The 18,236-nt window shown below is 39.0% G+C and overlaps 4 protein-coding genes and 1 long non-coding RNA gene across 5 annotated transcripts; 3 read left to right on the forward strand and 2 right to left on the reverse strand.

The window, feature by feature from the left end:
- Positions 1 to 83: 83 nt before the first annotated feature.
- Positions 84 to 12,617, forward strand: LOC132909961 (WW domain-binding protein 4). The gene is made up of 7 exons (XM_060965253.1): positions 84 to 416; positions 10,525 to 10,732; positions 10,857 to 10,958; positions 11,073 to 11,147; positions 11,255 to 11,489; positions 11,650 to 11,989; positions 12,114 to 12,617. Coding segments are annotated over exons 1-7 (1,185 nt in total). The 5' UTR covers positions 84 to 414; the 3' UTR covers positions 12,337 to 12,617.
- On the reverse strand, positions 341 to 1,602 carry LOC132909985 (uncharacterized). Its single transcript, XR_009658657.1, has 2 exons — positions 1,153 to 1,602; positions 341 to 716 (listed from the first exon to the last, which is right to left on the reverse strand). It is a non-coding gene; the product is annotated as an uncharacterized LOC132909985 (long non-coding RNA).
- Positions 2,414 to 7,512, forward strand: LOC132909963 (calmodulin-lysine N-methyltransferase). Its single transcript, XM_060965256.1, has 2 exons — positions 2,414 to 4,834; positions 5,583 to 7,512. Exons 1-2 carry the CDS (start codon positions 4,139 to 4,141, stop codon positions 5,940 to 5,942), a joined length of 1,056 nt encoding a protein of 351 aa, XP_060821239.1. The 5' UTR covers positions 2,414 to 4,138; the 3' UTR covers positions 5,943 to 7,512.
- LOC132909955 (facilitated trehalose transporter Tret1-like) lies at positions 12,531 to 14,904 on the reverse strand. Its single transcript, XM_060965242.1, has 4 exons — positions 14,464 to 14,904; positions 13,812 to 14,379; positions 13,520 to 13,724; positions 12,531 to 13,445 (listed from the first exon to the last, which is right to left on the reverse strand). The coding sequence occupies exons 1-4, from the start codon at positions 14,525 to 14,527 to the stop codon at positions 12,810 to 12,812; spliced, it is 1,473 nt and encodes a 490-aa protein (XP_060821225.1). The 5' UTR covers positions 14,528 to 14,904; the 3' UTR covers positions 12,531 to 12,809.
- Positions 14,905 to 16,113: 1,209 nt separating this feature from the next.
- On the forward strand, positions 16,114 to 18,213 carry LOC132909971 (protein-L-isoaspartate(D-aspartate) O-methyltransferase-like). The gene is made up of 5 exons (XM_060965271.1): positions 16,114 to 16,534; positions 16,631 to 16,770; positions 16,964 to 17,189; positions 17,509 to 17,594; positions 17,689 to 18,213. Exons 1-5 carry the CDS (start codon positions 16,480 to 16,482, stop codon positions 17,875 to 17,877), a joined length of 696 nt encoding a protein of 231 aa, XP_060821254.1. The 5' UTR covers positions 16,114 to 16,479; the 3' UTR covers positions 17,878 to 18,213.
- Positions 18,214 to 18,236: the final 23 nt, after the last annotated feature.

Consider the following 18,236-nt stretch of genomic DNA (forward strand, 5'->3'; position numbering starts at 1 on the left):
TAATGTTTCATACTTCGAATCCCAGATGGCGCTAGTTGATCACTTGCTATTTGCGACCGATTACAGTTGGTACATACTTTACAGTTTATATCGCCTACGCCCTACGCCATCAGCTGTTTCGCTTTTATGTGTGTTTCATACAGTGATATCGTACGAGCGGTGTTTTCGTTTGCTTTTACGTTTACATACACTTTTATATAGAAGAACCTATCTTAGTTTAATGAAAATGTTATACAACGCGAAAGAAATGTCAATGAAGCAAATCAAAATTTAAAAATATTTCGAATAAATGTGCTTAACTTTTTGAGGTTAGATTTTCGAGCGATTCGAAAAAAGATAGTTTATAGAGACTATTTATTTCATTGTTCATAATCAATGAAGACGCATTAGGAATTCTTCTCCGGGACTTAAAAGATGTAAGTACAGTATTATACAACTTTTTTTATAGTAAACACACACATATATATATATATATTTATTTATATGAATACTTATATGTACGTATGTACATCGAACATTCTTACATACATTTGTTGCTTCTCTTTCTCGCTTTACACTTGTATGTATGTACACATATCTTTACGTGAATACATAAAAAATACATATTCAATAAACATCATCGCATTTTGTCATGCCGGACTACTTTTTTCATTATTACACTACACACATAACTGGTTTCTGATTTGTTTAAAATCCGCATTGCAGTTTCTTCTAACCTAAAAGTTCAATATTTTTAAATAGAACAATGGGCAGTTATAATACTAAGTATTTTGTACTCGTTATGGAACAGAACAAAACGCGATAATACGAATAGAAATGTTGGCAATCGTTATGCTGTTGGCAAATTTTTGTGCAATAAGCGTCGATGAAACGAGCACAAGGACAGTCGTGGAAAAAGTCAATAGTGCTGATACGTTAGGAGTTTTGATGCAGTAATAAAAATAAAACGGAAAAAGTAGCGAAAAAGATAGGATTTGGTGAGCGGAAAAGAGAGAACCGAGAGAAAGAAGTAAAAGAGAATTTAGCTAGTTTCGAGTTTCGATCAAATTAGACGCAATGCGTCGAGAGGGTCTGCCAGGAGACCACCGCAAGAATACAAGATCACCGTATTGCACTGAAAGGCAAGCACGAAACCATTTCAGTACTTCTTACCGACTTGCCTATTGGCAACCTCTTCGATTCAAATCGGATCGGCTCGTATCATATCGTTTCGTATTGTATTGTATCTATCGTATTGTATTGTATCATTCACCATGCCTCATTCTTTCAGGAGCTGTTTACTTTTCCGATTCTGTTCGTATTGTCGTCAACCGATTTCCTCTCAGAGAAAAATCGATATTCAACAACATTTCTAGAAATGATTAACTTTCATTGCCATATTCCGAATGTTTTATATCGAACATCGCATTAAATTGTATTTAAATCAACAGAAAAAGAATGTCAGGAGAAACTGCAGAAAAGCTACCTCTTCTTCGATTTCAATGATTTTGAAGTATGTTACAGACATCAACATTTTGAACAACTACTTCCTATGCATATATACGATAGTCGATATTAGTTTTCAAAATATTCCTAAGAAACTGTCGGTATCATCATGGTGAATTCTGCCTATATTGTGCGTCCGCAGCAGCGTATTCCTCATTATTGGTTGCCAACCACCTCGCGGCACGACGGTCGGATAAAATAACATCTAACCCAAATCTAATTTTTATATTTTGTGTATAGTTTATATAGGTTTGAATTAAATGTCATTCTATCCAGGCGTCGCGCCGTGACGCGGCCAACAACCAATAATGACGCATACGCTGTTATGGACGCACAATTATAGGCAGAATTCATTGTAGTGATGCTGATAGTTTTTCGCAAATATCTCGGAAACTAAGGCCAACCGTCGGTTATATTTATAGAAAGAAGCCGTTCAAAATGTTGATTTTTATAATATATTCGAAAATTATCGAAATCGGAGAGGAGATAGCAGATCCACCAAAGTTTATAGTTTCACCAAATGTCGATTTCCTAAACTCGAAAGTAAATGTAAGGAAAAGATTCGTTTCCGCATATCTTATTGGTTAATTCGCGTTTTAACGAGGTGCGAGAAAATCTATATGCGTCTTGGCAAACAGAGACTATCAGCGCTTGAATGAAAGCAGAAGTATCGTTGTCTCCAACTTCTATTCCTGTCAAATAACATAAAGTAAGTAGATTATGTACGAATGGACGAACTCTCCCTCTATCTGCTACTATCTTCTCTTTCCACTTCCCTTTCTATCCTTTGCAGTTGCATAAGCGCAATAGGTAGCTACGTACACGTGTCGACACATGCAAATTGCTCCGCTACAAAAGATTACCGAAAATACAGAAATCGAACTTGTACGTTTGTTACAATTTACGGAATGTGCAAAACGAGCCATATTACGACTGATCTGTATGTGGAATGATGAAAATGACATGATCTTGCTGGATAGAATCGCGTGACAAAAATAATTGGACGATATCGTCTGGCAATGCGAGATTACCTTTATCGTCGCATCTTCGTTAGGTAGTATTTTTTCCTCGTTTATCCATCGACCGAGTTTAAATTCAGAATAATCATCTCAACAACGATATTTTCGACAAGCATAAAACGACAAATAGAAATCGTTTGGCTGGTAAGCCGCGTGTAACAGTTGCACTACGGTGTAAAGTATTCTACCGCGTTACGTTTTACGTAATAATGCCGTTAAAAATTCTGTCTCGTTTAAGGCAAATTGGATCGGCCGCAGGCGAACCGATTAAAATCGACCAGACAACTCAAACAGATACCTTGTCGTGCTATTTCAAAGCTCGTCCGAGCCGTCTCCGCTATATACCTATAATTACTAGATACGCTATATAAATACATACATACCTATACACTTTCCTTCGCGAAGCCATGTCTCATCCCCGCATCCTGATAATCCTGTGGATGTTTGTTTATTTTTATGAATCATAGGCACAAGCAAGCGCTGCCACCGCGCTTTACGAGCGGAGGCAGACTAAAAAAGCGAAGCCAACGCGGAGAAAATGAGAGCGCGGTATTGAGAAAAATGTTTTGACTTTCGCCGTGAAGTTTCATTGAAAAAAGTTTAAGAGAATAATCGTCTGGACGCGAAATAAAAGATTCGAGGGACACAGCCTCTCGTATCGTGTAAGATCTCTTCTCACGATATCATCACATATTTGCCAGTTTTCCGGGATAGCGCCACGAATAGCGCCACGTTTGTCGTAACCTCGATACGTTGTCGGGACAGAGTGGCAGAGCATTGGCGAACTCATGGCGCCGCCCGGTTTTCAAATTTTATTCTACACGTTACGAGTTGGCTGGTTGGATCGTTTCGAGTCCGGGCTACTATCCTTAAAAGAGGCAAAGATCGAAACTTTCGGAAATAGACGATATCTCTGTAGCGTTAGTTAATTGTAAGTAGAAAGCTAGTCTTCTCTAGTTTTGTTTCTACTTTTCCTTTTCCTACGAAAGGGGACCCAGCGAGCGAGCGACAGAGATAGAGACTGGGATAGAAAAAGTAGAAACGAAGGGAGAAGGAAGAACGAACGCGAAGAGAAGAAAAGAGATGCAGTGAATCAAAGCGAGAATGGGTCAGAGAGTGGTGTCGGGGGAGCAATGCGGCTGGGGTGTGAGGGAGGAGAGGGCAATGGGACGGGGTGTATCGGAGGGTGAAGTTGCGCGGAGTGGAAAGCGGATAAAAGAGACGGGAGGATGCGCGCAGGCGTGAAACGGACGCGGTGAACGCTCGGCATCCGCGTGGCGCGAGTTAGAAGTTGGCTTCGCGCTTTTAGTCTCAGCTCGTGTCCCCTGTCTCGTTCATCCTCGTTCACCCGTCTTCATAGAGGAACGAAGAACCAAGAGTCGTTCCCGAGACATCGAATTCGTCCCGACCGAGTCTCGAGTCGTCGAACTTCGAAAGGCAAGGGGAAAGGAAAGGAAAAGAAGTTAAGAGAAAGAAAAAAGAAAAAGAAAGAAATGCACGGCGTTACGATGAAGCATGTCGATGATCCGGTCGGTGTTGGCCGTTCTCATGTTTCGATGTTTGGTACGAAACGCGTCCTTTCGTAGCATCGAAAGAGCACATTTCGATGGAAAGCGCGACCGGAAAAAGAGAAAATGTCCGAGAAGTGTACAATCGGCGAGCCGCAAATACAAAAAGTGGGACATGACGGCATTCTCGAAGATAAAATAGGGAAAAAGAAAAGTACCGCGCAACGACGATGGCGCATCCTCGCTAAGGCGCTGATCGGTCCCCAGGAACCAATTTCGGTGGGCACGGAGGACGAGATCTCTGTTCGTCGTTTCACCAGTTTCGACTTGTTAAGAGTCGATCGCATGGAGAACAGTGCCGCGGATCCAGATTCCGCAGTTTGGTACGAATATTCGACAGTTTTAGAGAACAAGCTGTTTACCGTAGAGATCCGTCGATTAAACAAGAATTTTACGGCGAACGAATTGATTGGTTTCAACAATACCGGCAACATCTGCGTCTGGCCGTCGGAGGAATGTTTGGCATACTATTTGTTGAAAAACCGACAGCTGTGTCGAAACAGAAAAGTCCTCGAACTCGGCGGCGGTATGAGCTGTCTGGCAGGGGTGATCGTCGCCAAGTACTGCAATCCAAAGGAAATCGCATTGACAGATGGCAACGTGACCAGCGTGAACAACGTACGACGTATCATATTTAGGAACGGTATGACCGATTTTGTGGATTGCGGCGTGGTTCAATGGGCCAAAGCGGCCAGGGCGATCAGGGCAGCCAGATCGGTCAGGGCGTTCGCACACCCGCACCCCAACGGCCTTCGAGTCAAGGTGAATTCTTCCTCTCGCGTCTATTACGCGTCTCGTCTTGTTCACGCGCGCGCCCCTCTATCGCCTCGTGCACCTCCTCGTAGAGTAGACCGATGATGATAGGGATGTAGCAACTATTCCATACACGATGGAAACACGCGGCGCGCATTACATACGCCACGCGGCAGCCCCGCTAACTTAACGCACCGCATCGCGCGCGAGCTTTCGAGCGTTCATCCTTTCTCGAGCTTTCCCATCGACGAGAATCGCGCGTGCGCGCTTTTCTCTAGCACGATGCTACGGACAAATTCCAGTTGGTCTACCGCAACCCTTTATGCTTGAGTTTTCTCTTGCTCTTGTCCGATCGCGATCCGTTTCTGTTCCCTTGAGAATCGTGAAAACGTTTACCCTTTGAACGAGATACCCTCGCGATTTCCTCGATGCATTACGCTAATTGACCTCCGAGTCGATGATTCATAAATTATCGCCACTACATAATTCGTTCGATCCACAACGAACACGACGACCACAATGTCTCGTTCGCTGCCGCACCAGTTACTTTTTCCTACATCTCATACCGCATCAATCGTTTGCTCGATCGATCGATGTTCCTGTGTCATCGTGATTGAGATCGTTGTCGTCGTCGTCGTCGCCGTCGTTGCTGATTAAAGCCGCAAAGTGCAACGGAATTTTCACTCGTCGTTCGATCGAAGCTGTTTGAGTGTTCGGTAAAAGCTTGGGAATTTCTGAATTGAATTTTTACCGGTAGAGCTGGACTGGCGGCGCCAAGGATGTTGCAAAATTTACGGGAAAGCTATACGACGTGATCCTGTGCGCGGACTGTCTCTTCTTCGACGAGGCTCGATCAGACTTGGTGGAAACGATCTACGGTTGGCTGGCAAACGACGGCGTCGCCTTGGTGATGGCGCCAAGACGAGGATCTACTTTCGAGCAATTCACCGAAGCAGCGGTAAAACGAGGTTTCGTCGCGCGGCGAATAGACCGTTACGATGGAATGATTTGGTCGAGGCATCTGGAGTTGTTGGAGCACAGCCAGGAGTATTGTCCAGACCTCCATTATCCGATCCTTTTGGAGCTGACCAAGCAAAAGAAAACGTCACCCGGATGATACGTGTCGATCGTCGAGCAGCTTGCCAACGAGATCACCATCCACATCCACATCTAGATTCAAAGAGTTCCTCCCTGGCCCATTTTATCTCGATTCCGGGCCATTCCCTTATACCATTCCGTTACCACCCGACTAGTTTAGCTTTTCCACCCAATCGATTTTTACCTCTTTTTCTCTGCTTTTTCCTCTATGCAGTCTTCTCTTGAATACGCAATGTTTTTTTCACCATCCATATCCGTTCTTCAAATATACCTAATATTATAAGTAGCTACCGATTTAAAGCAACTACGAAGGTGAAATCGTACTATCGAGTATAATCGAATCGTTCGAAAACGCATTCGATGAAACGTTAACCATACGTGTTTCTACTATTAATCGATAGTTACGGTTAAAGATTGCTTTTCCATTACACGATACGCGTTACCCGAACGAGTTGTAAACGATAGTATTTCAAGTACCTGATGTTAGACTGATAGAAGTGAAAAATGGCAATCGCGATTCTCGTAAGTGCACTCGGACAGTTTATCGCTCCGAGAATAGAAAAGAAATTGGCATTCGTACGTATCTAGCGTGGATTATACAAATAATCGTGATTGTACGATAAAAGAAACGTAAAGAAAGGACACGGTAAAGGCGTATACGGTAACATGTATACACGGTTTATCCGATAACGCTTGTTTCGTTCCTCCCCTCGTTAGACTAAGAAATCAATTTTTCCTAAAAACGGCACATGTTTGTCGGTATTTAAAGAAATTTGGAGTTTTGTTTCATATTTCACGCTGTTATGACAGCAACGGTCGGCATACGAGCAGATCGAAGCTAACGACCAACGTCAATCGCTATCGTAAATCTTCTTCGTGAATGCTTTTTGCCGTTTATATGCCACCTTTTCGATCTAGCTTTCAATCGAGGGTCCAAAACGATCTTTCTACAAGATAAAGACGAAAGACTTTTTATATGTAGCCATATGTGTATACGTAATACGGATCCGTATATCGTTGCGCGTTTCAGCAGCTCTTTAAGTTCAATTAAAATTATATCTTTCTTTTTTTTAAATAAACGATCCAAAAACAAATGAACTTTCAAATTAATCCAGTAATGCGATATACGTACAAAGTGTATATACATCGCGGTAAATGCCAATTCAAACTACGCGATTAATATTCATACGTACGCGTAAATATTTATTCGTTTGTATCGATTCAACGGAAATGATTTTTCTGAAATATCTGAAATCCTGATGATTACCAAGTATAGCACAATTTCCTTCCTTTCCTTTTTCCTCCTTCTCTTCGTTCCTTTCTTGCTTTATCCTTCTTTTATCTATATATTTTCTTTCATCTTTTTCTTTACAACCGAGTTGCAGCGCAGACCGAACAATTACTACAAAGGACCAACCTAGTTCAGCATAGTCATAGCTACCAAATTTCCATTATTGCGTACTTATCTGTATCTTTACGGAGATAACGACGAGTATTTGTACGTACGTGCGTATGTGAGTATAGATGTATGCGTGTCAGATATGTAAGGAAATTATTACAAATAAAATATTTTCACTTATTCCTTTGAATATGGCGTTTTGCGATCGATCCAACTGTCTAGCAGTTTTTCGACTTGATCTAGTCCTAGCCAGGTGCTCTCGCACAATTTCACTTTCCTGTCAAACGATACGGCGTTCTGCAATCTACACGTACTGTCTTTTCATCGATTTTATACGTATACTTTTCTACGATATTTTTCTTTTGCTTTCCGTCTCACATTGTCATCATTTTTCTCTTCTTTTTTTCTTTCTTTATTTCTTTCTCTCGTTCTTTCTTATTTGCACTATATATTTCCGATTCATACGATCGATTGCTAATCGACTAATAATTATGTAGTACGATCATCATAATTTGTGCAGATTATTTTTAGCTTTCTGTTGGAAGGTTTGGGTAGAAAGTACGTTCATCGTATCCGTTTACATATTTATTATTAGTACTTGGTAGATGTTTACCGACCTTCCCCTATATAGAACTACAATGCAATGCAATCATGTATGGCGTTCTCATCGATTGAAAAAAAAACGCTGTGCCTGTGCTATTATTAATCACCGTTAATAATCACTGTTTGTTGTACGGAAAAAAAGTGATGTAATCAAGTTCCGTGTTTTGAAAATTTATCAATAGAATCACCGTCCGAAATCCTGATGCATCTCATTGACAAATACAATCAACGTCGAATGGTTCAAAACCTGTACTGAGCCTACCAACTGGACTACCGAATTGTAACATAACCGGTTTGTCACTGTTTTATAGTTGTGTTATCGTTGTCCATAAAACCCACATGGACTGGTGCATCCTCTTTCGGATTTTCCGTATTTTCCCGCCATTCGAAGAAAATTAATGCATGGATATTCGTGTAAAAATACATGAGAGATAATCTTTTTACGTTAATCGATGGACAATCAGAGTGAAATTATTCAACTATTAAGCATCGTAAACAATTTTCCTGTTTTTCAATCGTAGCTGCCTTCCAGCCACTGATAAACAAACGCAAAATATGCGCATTGATCGAATTGAACAACTCAAATAGCATTTATCGAATATTGGTGCATAGAGACTCGCAAGAAGAAAGAGAGAAAGAGAGAGCGCGCAAATGCGAAAGTAAAGAGCCATAATAGGATGTTGCTTGCGCTTCATAGATAAGACTACTCGAAACAGGCCACATGGAATAACGGTGAAACAAAAGATAAAGATTTTCCCTACTTGTGTGTATATTTAGAGCGAGTCGAATTGGAGCAGTTGGTCGTTTATCAGAATTTTCATATCGTGTATCTGTTCCATCGTTAATGAGAATGACATCGCTGCTGTATGCATTCATCTAACGCGTATATTGATTTCCAGCATTGGGCTCGTTATAAATTGTATAGGTTCTCGTAAATGTTCGTGTTCTCTAGTAAAAGATATTCGTCGTGATAAACGACACGATGTGTTTTATTCGTTATTCGTATTCGTTAATCGTGAACAGTGCCAAAAAGATGAACAAGCCACAAAGTAACGACATTGATATTGCACGCGGTTTATAAGACGCGTCTTTTAAACGTTAAAACACGTATACAACCCCCCAAGATAAAATTAGAACAAACCACGAACCTTTTTTCCGCTCGAGCGTAGAGCTATAAAACGATGTAACAAACCCGGTTCGGAACGGCGCCATATATTTTCAAATCATTTGGCCGTCGAAATTCCCTTTTAAACAATTTCAGGAAAATCCTCGATCTAACAATCTAATAACGTAACGATAATGTCTGTAAGCTTCGAGGAAAAGACTATAGACGTCCGAACATGTAATACTTATGAACGAATAAATACGATCGCGTTCCATCCTGTACCATCTCTCCTGTCTAAAAATAAATCGTTGCGTAAAATTAAGGGCGTGCCTGATGGGTACATCGTGGTGGTCGTGGTCGTGATCGTGATCGTTGTCGTCGTCGTGTCGTCGTCGTTGGTCGTCGTGGAAATTACATTTCATAGGTGCCAATTGTTTTTGGCTGGCCGCTACTCGAAATTTATCAAAGATTTTTCTGATTCGCAACAAGCTAGTTTCGCAAGCTAATTCTCCGTTTGAGCAACGTCATCCTACGTCCTACGGATGATCGTGCGATTGGACGATTGCTTAAAACGAATCTCTGTTTCCCTCTGTCAGCATCATTTAAAGATGTGTACGGTCATTCTCGAAAAAATTCCACCCGCTTTGGATATAAACGCCTATCTTGATCAAACACTCATGCCAAAAAGTAAGCACGGAAATATACTCTGGTGTTGGCCGATTACAAGAACGGCATCGTGGCTGACGGTTCTATTCGCGTGCTATACGTTCGACTGGCGAGGATGCTGGTGGATTTCGAGCCTCGAAGAATTTTGCCCTCGCCCTCGCTGCGAACAATTACGTACACCGAACGTCCTATCGCGCCTCTACCGAGCGCACTTCTGTTCCATTAAAAATCGAGAAATCAGCAGGAAAAAGGTCGTCAATTATAGATAGATAAAATTGTTGCCACGTGTACTATGAAATGAACGTGTTTAATAGTCATAATGTTGCGACAGAGTATTGCGGAAAGTACGAACGATGCACCTAACACAAAGATACCAGGGTACCAATTGGCTCCTAGACGATTAGCTAGTTGGCCAACCTTAATCTTCCCGCTACCTATTTATAGGCTTATGTTACTATTAATACACGCTCTATTATTGTCATAACGTGGCATTGTTGAAGGAATTGCGATTTGTTCCATGAACGACTAGCGAAAATAAAAACGTCGAACATTATTGCAGACAAAACGCGTTCAAACGAACGAACGCAATCATCCGATCATGTAAATTTCAGTAATTCCCAAAGCTACGAAATGATTGTCTAATTGCCAACTAATTTCCAACGAACGTTATTAATCACTCGTTTCTTTCCTCTTTTTCTTTCTCTCTCAATAATTTGTCTTACCGCAAGAGTAATCCAGATTGTCTCATTAGCGTATGGGACATCGTGTATGGTATGCTAAAAGAAAGAGAAGAAAGATACGGAGGAGTTGTATTAAATTTTGTTCCAGGGCGGACTACTGGAAGTCTCAAGGCCGTAAATTTTGTGACTTCTGTAAGTGTTGGATTGCTGACAATAAACCTAGTATCGATTTTCACGAAGGTGGTAAGAAGCACAAGGAAAATGTTAGCAAACGACTTAAGGAAATCCACAAAAACAGTGCAAAACAGGCGAAGCAAAACAAGAAAATCGAAAGCGATATTAAGAAAATGGAGAATGTACGTTCTTTTTATTTTTTAGATCTGCGTACGCGCGTGCTGTTAATGAAATAAAAAATGTGCAATGTGTTATTCAACAAGCATTTGAAATAGTTAATAGTTTCTCTTTGTTTCTCACATTTAGGCAGCTATGGCCGCATACTTGAAGGATGTAGAAAACAATACGAGAGATATGACCGCGGACAGAATCATCAAAGAGAAATTCAATCGGTTAGACACAAAGGATGTGAGTATTTGACATTGCCTATATTAATGAAAGCATTGCATTAATGGAATCTTTCGTCATCTAAATTCGTTTTTGACAAAAGGAAAAAGAAAGGAGAAAATGCATACATTGCAGGTGCCGTCGAATTTCAATCGTGTAGCGACAGCCACTACAGAAACACAGTTTAAGTTTAAAGGTGAAAATCAACAGGTGGGAATTCAAATACCAATCGATCGTCCTATCCTGAACAACCTCTTTAACGTACTCATCCGTGAAAGCTTTCGACAACTACAACAACAGATACTGTAACATTTCAGTTTTCTCAGGAAGTCGATCCATGTGATCCAACTATCTCGAGACATACAACACAACAATCGAAATCTCAACAAAGAGGCGATAATAGGAATCAAGGGAAAAACAGAATAGGAAAGGGAAAAGGAAAAGGGAAAAAAATTGTGGAAGACGATCGTCCTGCAAAACCTGTTCAAAAACTTTGGTACGAAGCTCTCAGTCCCGAAGGATACACATATTATTGGCACATCGAAAGCAACGGTGAGTACATAGTATATCTGTGTATGTATGTATATCAATTTCAAACTTTTTTCTACTTCGTATTTTTTTCTCTTTTCCCTTCTCTTTTTCTTTTTTACTTTTCGCATAATTCTCCGCTTCTGTTAATTATAGTTCTCTTGGTATATATTTTGTACGCTAGAATCCGTTTGGGATCCACCAGAGGAAGGATACATGACGTTCGCGGAACAAGAAGAAGAAGCAAAGGAACAAGCGCTTCAAGAGGAATTATTAAAACAATTGGATAAGGAAGAAGCGATAGCAAATGCGGACATCCTCGAAGAGAAACGGGCCAATGCCGAGAGACAAAAGTTGAAGGAACTGAGAAAGGTACCCGGTACCCAATCACAACTGGGAACAAATGAAAATACAACAGAGAAAACGGAAACCGGAACCGAAGAGGAAAGCCGACCGTATAGGCGAGACTATAGCATTCCGCTAAAATCACATCCATATGGACCTTGGCAAACTGTTCAAAAGATGTAAGTATTGTTCAGAAATAACACACGCATACAAAACAGAAAGATGGTAAAAGGAAAAGAGAGAAATATATTATCATTAGATAAATTAACAAATAAAACAACGTTCGAACATGTTCCGTTTCAGCGAAACGAAACCGGTGGATTTTCAGTTGCCACAGCAAAAGCAAGTGCAATTACAATTACCCGTCTTTGAGAAAACAGAACCGACGTCGGTGCAGAGAACTTTCAAAGAAAAGATTATCACGCAAATCGACGCAGCTGACAGTGACGATGATGGACAACCAACTAAATTTAAGAAACGAAAATTTGGTAATAGAAATGTACGACAGAGATTAACCGATGACTGATAATAATCGTGGTGATGATTAACGTGTATTTGATCGAATGTTACACGTTATACTCATTTTAATCGAACGAACATATCATTCTTGTGTTCTTTCGAAATTACACCGATTCATTTAGTATAAATTATCCCAAGAACTCAATGATTCTATTATTTTTTTACAACTTGCAGATTCTTACTAGACAAATACAAACAAAATCCAAATAAAATCGTTATATTTTAAGCATCTTTAAAAACAGATATCACATGTATGAAATGATAATATAAGATGAGATATCTTTTTCATTAGTAGTTTATGTAACACAAGTTACATAACAGATGGTAATTTCTCTTCATTCAATTAATTTTTTATTTCCTTTTCTGTTCCTTTTTCCGCTACACACCATACGAATATGTTTACTATACGATCAGGTACTTTGACAAAATCTAATATCTCATCCGACTGACGAATGGTGAAAAGCATTATTTACAATGTTCTCAAATTAGTTCAGGTAGCGGTGCATTTCTTTTAGCAATTTCATTTGACGAAACATATTGTTTATTGTCTAACGAGTAAAAAATACCGTTAAGTCGATCCAAAATTACTTGACGAGGTTGCCCCTTCGTTTCTGGGATAAGAATAAAAATAAACACGAAAAGAATCGCGCAAAAGATTCCGAACAGAAAGAAACAGCCGTGCATACCTAACAAAGCGAGTACACTTGGAAACAACTTAACGGCGACGAACGCCATGCCCCAAGTGGTAAACATCCCGAGAGTTACTATGGAACTCGCAACATCTCTACTAAGTATTTCCGAAGAGATCACGTATGGACCTGGTCCCATACCTAAACCGTATGCGATCATATAAATGGACAAGGCTACTATTGAAATCCAACTGAACTGGCTAACATCGTATCCAAGCGTTTGCAGGTAACAGAACATTCCGAGCACAAAGTGGCATATACCCATCCCTAAACAGGAGGTTAAAAGCAACGGTCTTCTACCAACTCTTTCCACCAACGTGGTAGATAAGCACGAGCCGAACACTTGAACCACGCCCACGATAATTGCCGAACTGTTTGGTGACAGTGAACTTCCTGATATCTTAAATATCGTTTCTGTATAGCTTATCTACGGAAAAGAAAAGGAAAATGTCAACATAAAAAAACTGACCAACGTATATAGTCGTGCGAATGTTTTCTTACCATAATAAATATCCCGACAAGTTGTTGTCCACCGAATAGCCCCAGTGTAATGAACAATCCTTTGATCGTTGCTTTGTCTCGAAACATCTCTGACAGCTTGTTCGTCGATCGTTCCGGAACGTCAAACTCTTTCGCTTCTTCCTGTAAACGCAACATTTCTCGCTCCATCGTCGGCTTGTGTCCGCCTCTCAACCATGTTAGAGACCTACAGGAAATACGAAGAAGAACGTCGCACCAAAATTGTAAACTTTACGCGCGTCCGTTTGATCGCGAAAAAATTGCCCATGCTTACCTAGCTGCTTCGTTGATTCGATTGCGTCGCAACAAATACACAGGCGATTCCGGTACAAAAGGAAACAGCACGATATACAATAAAGGTAATGCAAGCATTACGATCGAGAATAACCGATATGAGAGCAGAGCTCCAAGTATATAGCCAAGGAGAATGCCGCCATTCAACAAGAATACCAGTAGGCTGCCTAACATTCCGCGTATTCCATCGCTCGTGATTTCAGACACGTACAATGGCACCAAAAACAATGCCATCCCACCAGATATACCCGCAAAGAAACGCGCGACAAATAAGTACGTTTGTTGCGTTGCGATGATAGTAAACAACCAATTGGAACAAAGTGCTAAAGCCATCAAATAACCGGTCATCTTACGCCCGAATCTATTTGCTATCGTGCCGACTATCAAACTCATTAAAGCAGCTGTTATGCATGTGATCCCGGTCAACCAGGATGCTGCTTCGTTTGTCATCGGCTCGTTACCCACCGGCGGATTCTCACTTTGTAGTTGCGGTATCGTTGGCGATTGCCAACCTATCATTGTTCCAAGCGACAGAGTTGAGATGTTTACTAGAAAAGAACACGTTATTACTTCTAGTTCTCTCTATTATAAGCTATGCCTACCATCACTCCCATCTATTCGACAATACTCACCGATTAGCGCAACGAGAAGTTGTCGAAACCTCCCTGGCTCGTCTATCTTACTCCCCTTGACCATTGCTTCCCTTATAACTTTCTTTTTATTTATCTCACCCTACCTCTTTTTCTCGCCCGATTCCCCTATTGCAATGCTTCTTTATCCCAAAACAAAATAAGTACTCTCCTGTCTGTCTGTCTGTTTGTCTGTCTGTGTGCTTGCCCACCTGCCCGTTCAAAATCCTTACTACTGGAGAATTTTTCTATTCCATCTTCCTAATAAACGGTTTCCTTCCCTTTACGTTAACGCAGTCTTTCTGCCGCCAAAACTTCGGTACTTTGTTCAATTTATACCGATCGGTAATCGTTTCATTACAGAACTCGAATAAGTCAAATATAGTTCTCTTATCTCTTCTATTTCGCCTAGTTCCCTTATTCTATGTGTACTCGACAAACAATCACGTATTTGTCATAATCACTTTCCCCACTGTCCTTTTTTAATTTTTCATTCTTATTTTTCGCAAATTTAAATTCAATTCTTATAACAATATAAATTTCCATTATTCTTTTGTATATTAGTTCTTTGTTTTGCTATTAAACATGAACTTTAATAGTTGTTACAAGCTTACGAAAAATATTTTCAATTCTGCAAATAAAATCGTTTCACTATCGTCACCTCAACATAATTAAACATTCCGATATGATTTACTGCTGGATCTATGTTACCGGCTCTTAACTGGGGATTAATTTACGATCTTCAAGCAAAGGGTTTTAAATTAATTTATGTACTCCCATGTACATATCAATTTTTGGTGCATAATTCCACGCGAATTCGTCATGCGACAATACCATGATAATATCACAAATAACTATGTAAGTACTTATGTTATATATTGCAATTTTACAATGATAAGTAAAATTCCACTAATTAGAGCGATTATTTGATAAAATAAAAGAACCGTTCATGGTAAATTTCTTAATCATTGCCTAAGCAGATTCGTCTGCCTACAAGCAGCATCTATCGCATCAATCATACTGGTGCAATTAACTCTTTCTTTTTCAACTACAATTATAATTTTATGTTTCTATCGTCTTGTTTTTAGAATATTGAAAGAACAAATAGATCATTTTTGATAAGAATATTATATAGTTAGTTAAATATATACAACACATATTTAACATCAGCAATGACTGATAATTATCGTGCGATACTCGATTCGTACAAGGATGAGTACTTGTGCGAAGAGACGCGACGTACGAAAGCGTGTACTTACATTAAATATGTATGTATGTAGTTGTAACTATTCACACACTGATGCAATACGTCAGAACGTATCTGGCTAGATAACAGCGAAACAGGTACTTAACCTAACAAAACTTTCCTTTGTGTTCTATATTCGCAAAATCGTCAAAATACCAAAAAAGACAAACGGAAATTCACATCATTTCTAAATAAATATTGTTAAATTATAAGAATGAATTTGCATTAAAAATAATAATTTTGTTTTTTCAAAAATATAAACAGCAATATTAGACTGACAAATGCTGGCAATGTTAATTTTAATTAGTAAAAGAGATATTTTTTTAATAACATAATATATTCTTCTATCTCGTCTTTTACTATAGCTCTTTCTTCATACTTTCTTTGTCTCATATGTGCTAAGAGAAAAAACTTATTGGAATCTTAAGTTCTAAACTCCTTAACTTGTTCAACCTGTATTATAAAGATGTCTTCTTAGCTACTCAAAGAAATATTGCAGACACTTTTCATTTGCTTAACACCTCAATTTCGAAAGATACTTGGAGAAATTTTATGAATATATACAAATTAAATATGACATTCATGATATGTTTTTATTTGTTATGTCACCTCACCTATGATATTGTTATATAGATCACAGTATTTCATAAAACTTCTCTTGGATCAATTGTTACATATTACTTTTCTTTTACAACAACATTTCTTTTTGTTCTTCCTGAAAGATGCGCTGTCTCTTTCTGTATTCAACATTGTATTTATATATATCCTGAATCATGGCATGGTACTGCAGTGGTGCTACAAACCAAGAAATGGTAACTAAATTAAAAGGTAAAGTCTCTTTGTAATAACTTTGATAAATTGACACTGAGTACCGATATAACAATATGGTAATATACAGAACTTAATTATGAAATTATATTTTAGAAGCAGGTATTTTAACAACGGACAGAGCAGAAGCAGCAATGCTTGCTGTAGATAGAGCACGCTATTATCATGAATCAAATCCATATCTTGATCAACCAAGGAAAATTGGTTACAATGTTACAATTAGTGCTCCCCACATGGTTAGTAAACTACTTTATATATATTTATTATTTAGGTTACGCACATATTATATAATAAACTATTGTTATACAAGTGATTAAAAAATATGTAATAACAAATTTGGATATAGTAACTAGCAAAATTATAGAAATTTAACTATTTTAAATTTAGAACTATACCTACTTCTAGAGTAAAACAAACATTGTTTTTCAGCATGCATATGCCTTGTCCATTCTCTCCGACCAATTATTTGATGGAGCAAAAGCATTGGATGTTGGTTCAGGATCTGGTTACTTGTCAGCATGTATGGCATTTATGGTGGGTCCACGTGGTCATGTGGTTGGGATCGATCATATTCCAGAGCTAATAGAAATCTCTACGAAAAACGTAAGCGAAGATTGTCCTCATTTCATCAAGGAAGAACGCATTAAATTTGTAGGTAAGAAAATGCCAAGCCATAAACATGTTGTTGCAATTTCTATTCACGAATAGTTGGTGTCGGGAAAAAGGAAAAAGGAATTCCTTGTCAGTATCTGGTCTTTTTCCTACGACGTTTGAAAACTTCACATATTCAAGAATTTGAAAATAACGTAGATATGTTGAAGTAAAAAATAATCGTAATCCACCAACGTGGATTAGGTATGTACCTTGCCACGAAGAATCAAACAGGACAGTGTCCACCAACTGCGTGACTTTGACTGTGCATTATATAAAACATAGACCAAAGACTAACAACAGGTCATTGTAAATGCGCCTAGTGGGAGACGGCCGATTGGGATATGCCGCTGAAGCCCCTTACAACGCGATTCATGTTGGAGCGGCAGCGGAAACTTTACCACAACAGGTACCGCAATACACTTAAAGATATAAATATATGTATATACCATTATATATTCTTGTAACAAACTATTAAGATTGAAGATTGTCCTGCATTTTAGTTGATAGATCAACTAACTCCTGGTGGACGGCTAGTTTGTCCGGTCGTTGCCATAGAAGGTCTTCAGAGGTTTCAAGATCTGGTACAAGTAGATAAGAACATTGATGGTACGATTACAAAAAAGAAGCTAATGCAAGTCTCCTATATTCCTCTTACCGATCCTGCTACTCAATTATCAAACGATTATTAATACAATATATTCAAACACTTAGAAGTTATATAAGCAACTTTCAGTGTCGAAACACAAGATTATCATTGGCTAAGATGATGATTATATCGTGATAACAATGATTCTCTCAATGAATGTTAACTTGAACGAATATATTTCTTTTTTTCCTCTCGCGTTACTTAATATTCTTGAGATAAAGGTTTTTTTTACTGACACATGCAACGATAAAATATATTTTCCATGTATGAACTAGCTCAACGGAGTGTTCGCTTAACGATGTACCACTAATATTGTTATAATAACTAAGCACATGATTAATGATATACATTTAAGTAAAATTGATGAAATTCGTTTGAATATTCTGAATTATTTTTCACTGT

The sequence above is a fragment of the Bombus pascuorum genome, chromosome 8 (genome assembly GCF_905332965.1).
Source record: "Bombus pascuorum chromosome 8, iyBomPasc1.1, whole genome shotgun sequence".
NCBI lineage: Eukaryota > Metazoa > Arthropoda > Insecta > Hymenoptera > Apidae > Bombus > Bombus pascuorum.

Excerpts from the sequence above, each read along its gene's own strand:
- LOC132909961 (XM_060965253.1), top strand. Across the intron at positions 10,959-11,072 it reads ATCGGTTAGACACAAAGGAT|GTGCCGTCGAATTTCAATCG; the intron begins GTGAGTATTTGA and ends CATACATTGCAG. Across the intron at positions 11,148-11,254 it reads TTAAAGGTGAAAATCAACAG|TTTTCTCAGGAAGTCGATCC; the intron begins GTGGGAATTCAA and ends GTAACATTTCAG.
- LOC132909963 (XM_060965256.1), top strand. The coding sequence starts at position 4,139 with ATGTCCGAGAAGTGTACAATCGGCGAGCCGCAAATACAAAAAGTGGGA. Across the intron at positions 4,835-5,582 it reads CCAACGGCCTTCGAGTCAAG|AGCTGGACTGGCGGCGCCAA; the intron begins GTGAATTCTTCC and ends TTTTACCGGTAG.
- LOC132909955 (XM_060965242.1), bottom strand. The coding sequence starts at position 14,527 with ATGGTCAAGGGGAGTAAGATAGACGAGCCAGGGAGGTTTCGACAACTT. Across the intron at positions 13,725-13,811 it reads CGAATCAACGAAGCAGCTAG|GTCTCTAACATGGTTGAGAG; the intron begins GTAAGCATGGGC and ends TATTTCCTGTAG. Across the intron at positions 13,446-13,519 it reads TTGTCGGGATATTTATTATG|ATAAGCTATACAGAAACGAT; the intron begins GTAAGAAAACAT and ends TCTTTTCCGTAG.
- LOC132909971 (XM_060965271.1), top strand. The coding sequence starts at position 16,480 with ATGGCATGGTACTGCAGTGGTGCTACAAACCAAGAAATGGTAACTAAA. Across the intron at positions 16,535-16,630 it reads AATGGTAACTAAATTAAAAG|AAGCAGGTATTTTAACAACG; the intron begins GTAAAGTCTCTT and ends ATTATATTTTAG. Across the intron at positions 17,190-17,508 it reads AGAACGCATTAAATTTGTAG|TGGGAGACGGCCGATTGGGA; the intron begins GTAAGAAAATGC and ends AAATGCGCCTAG.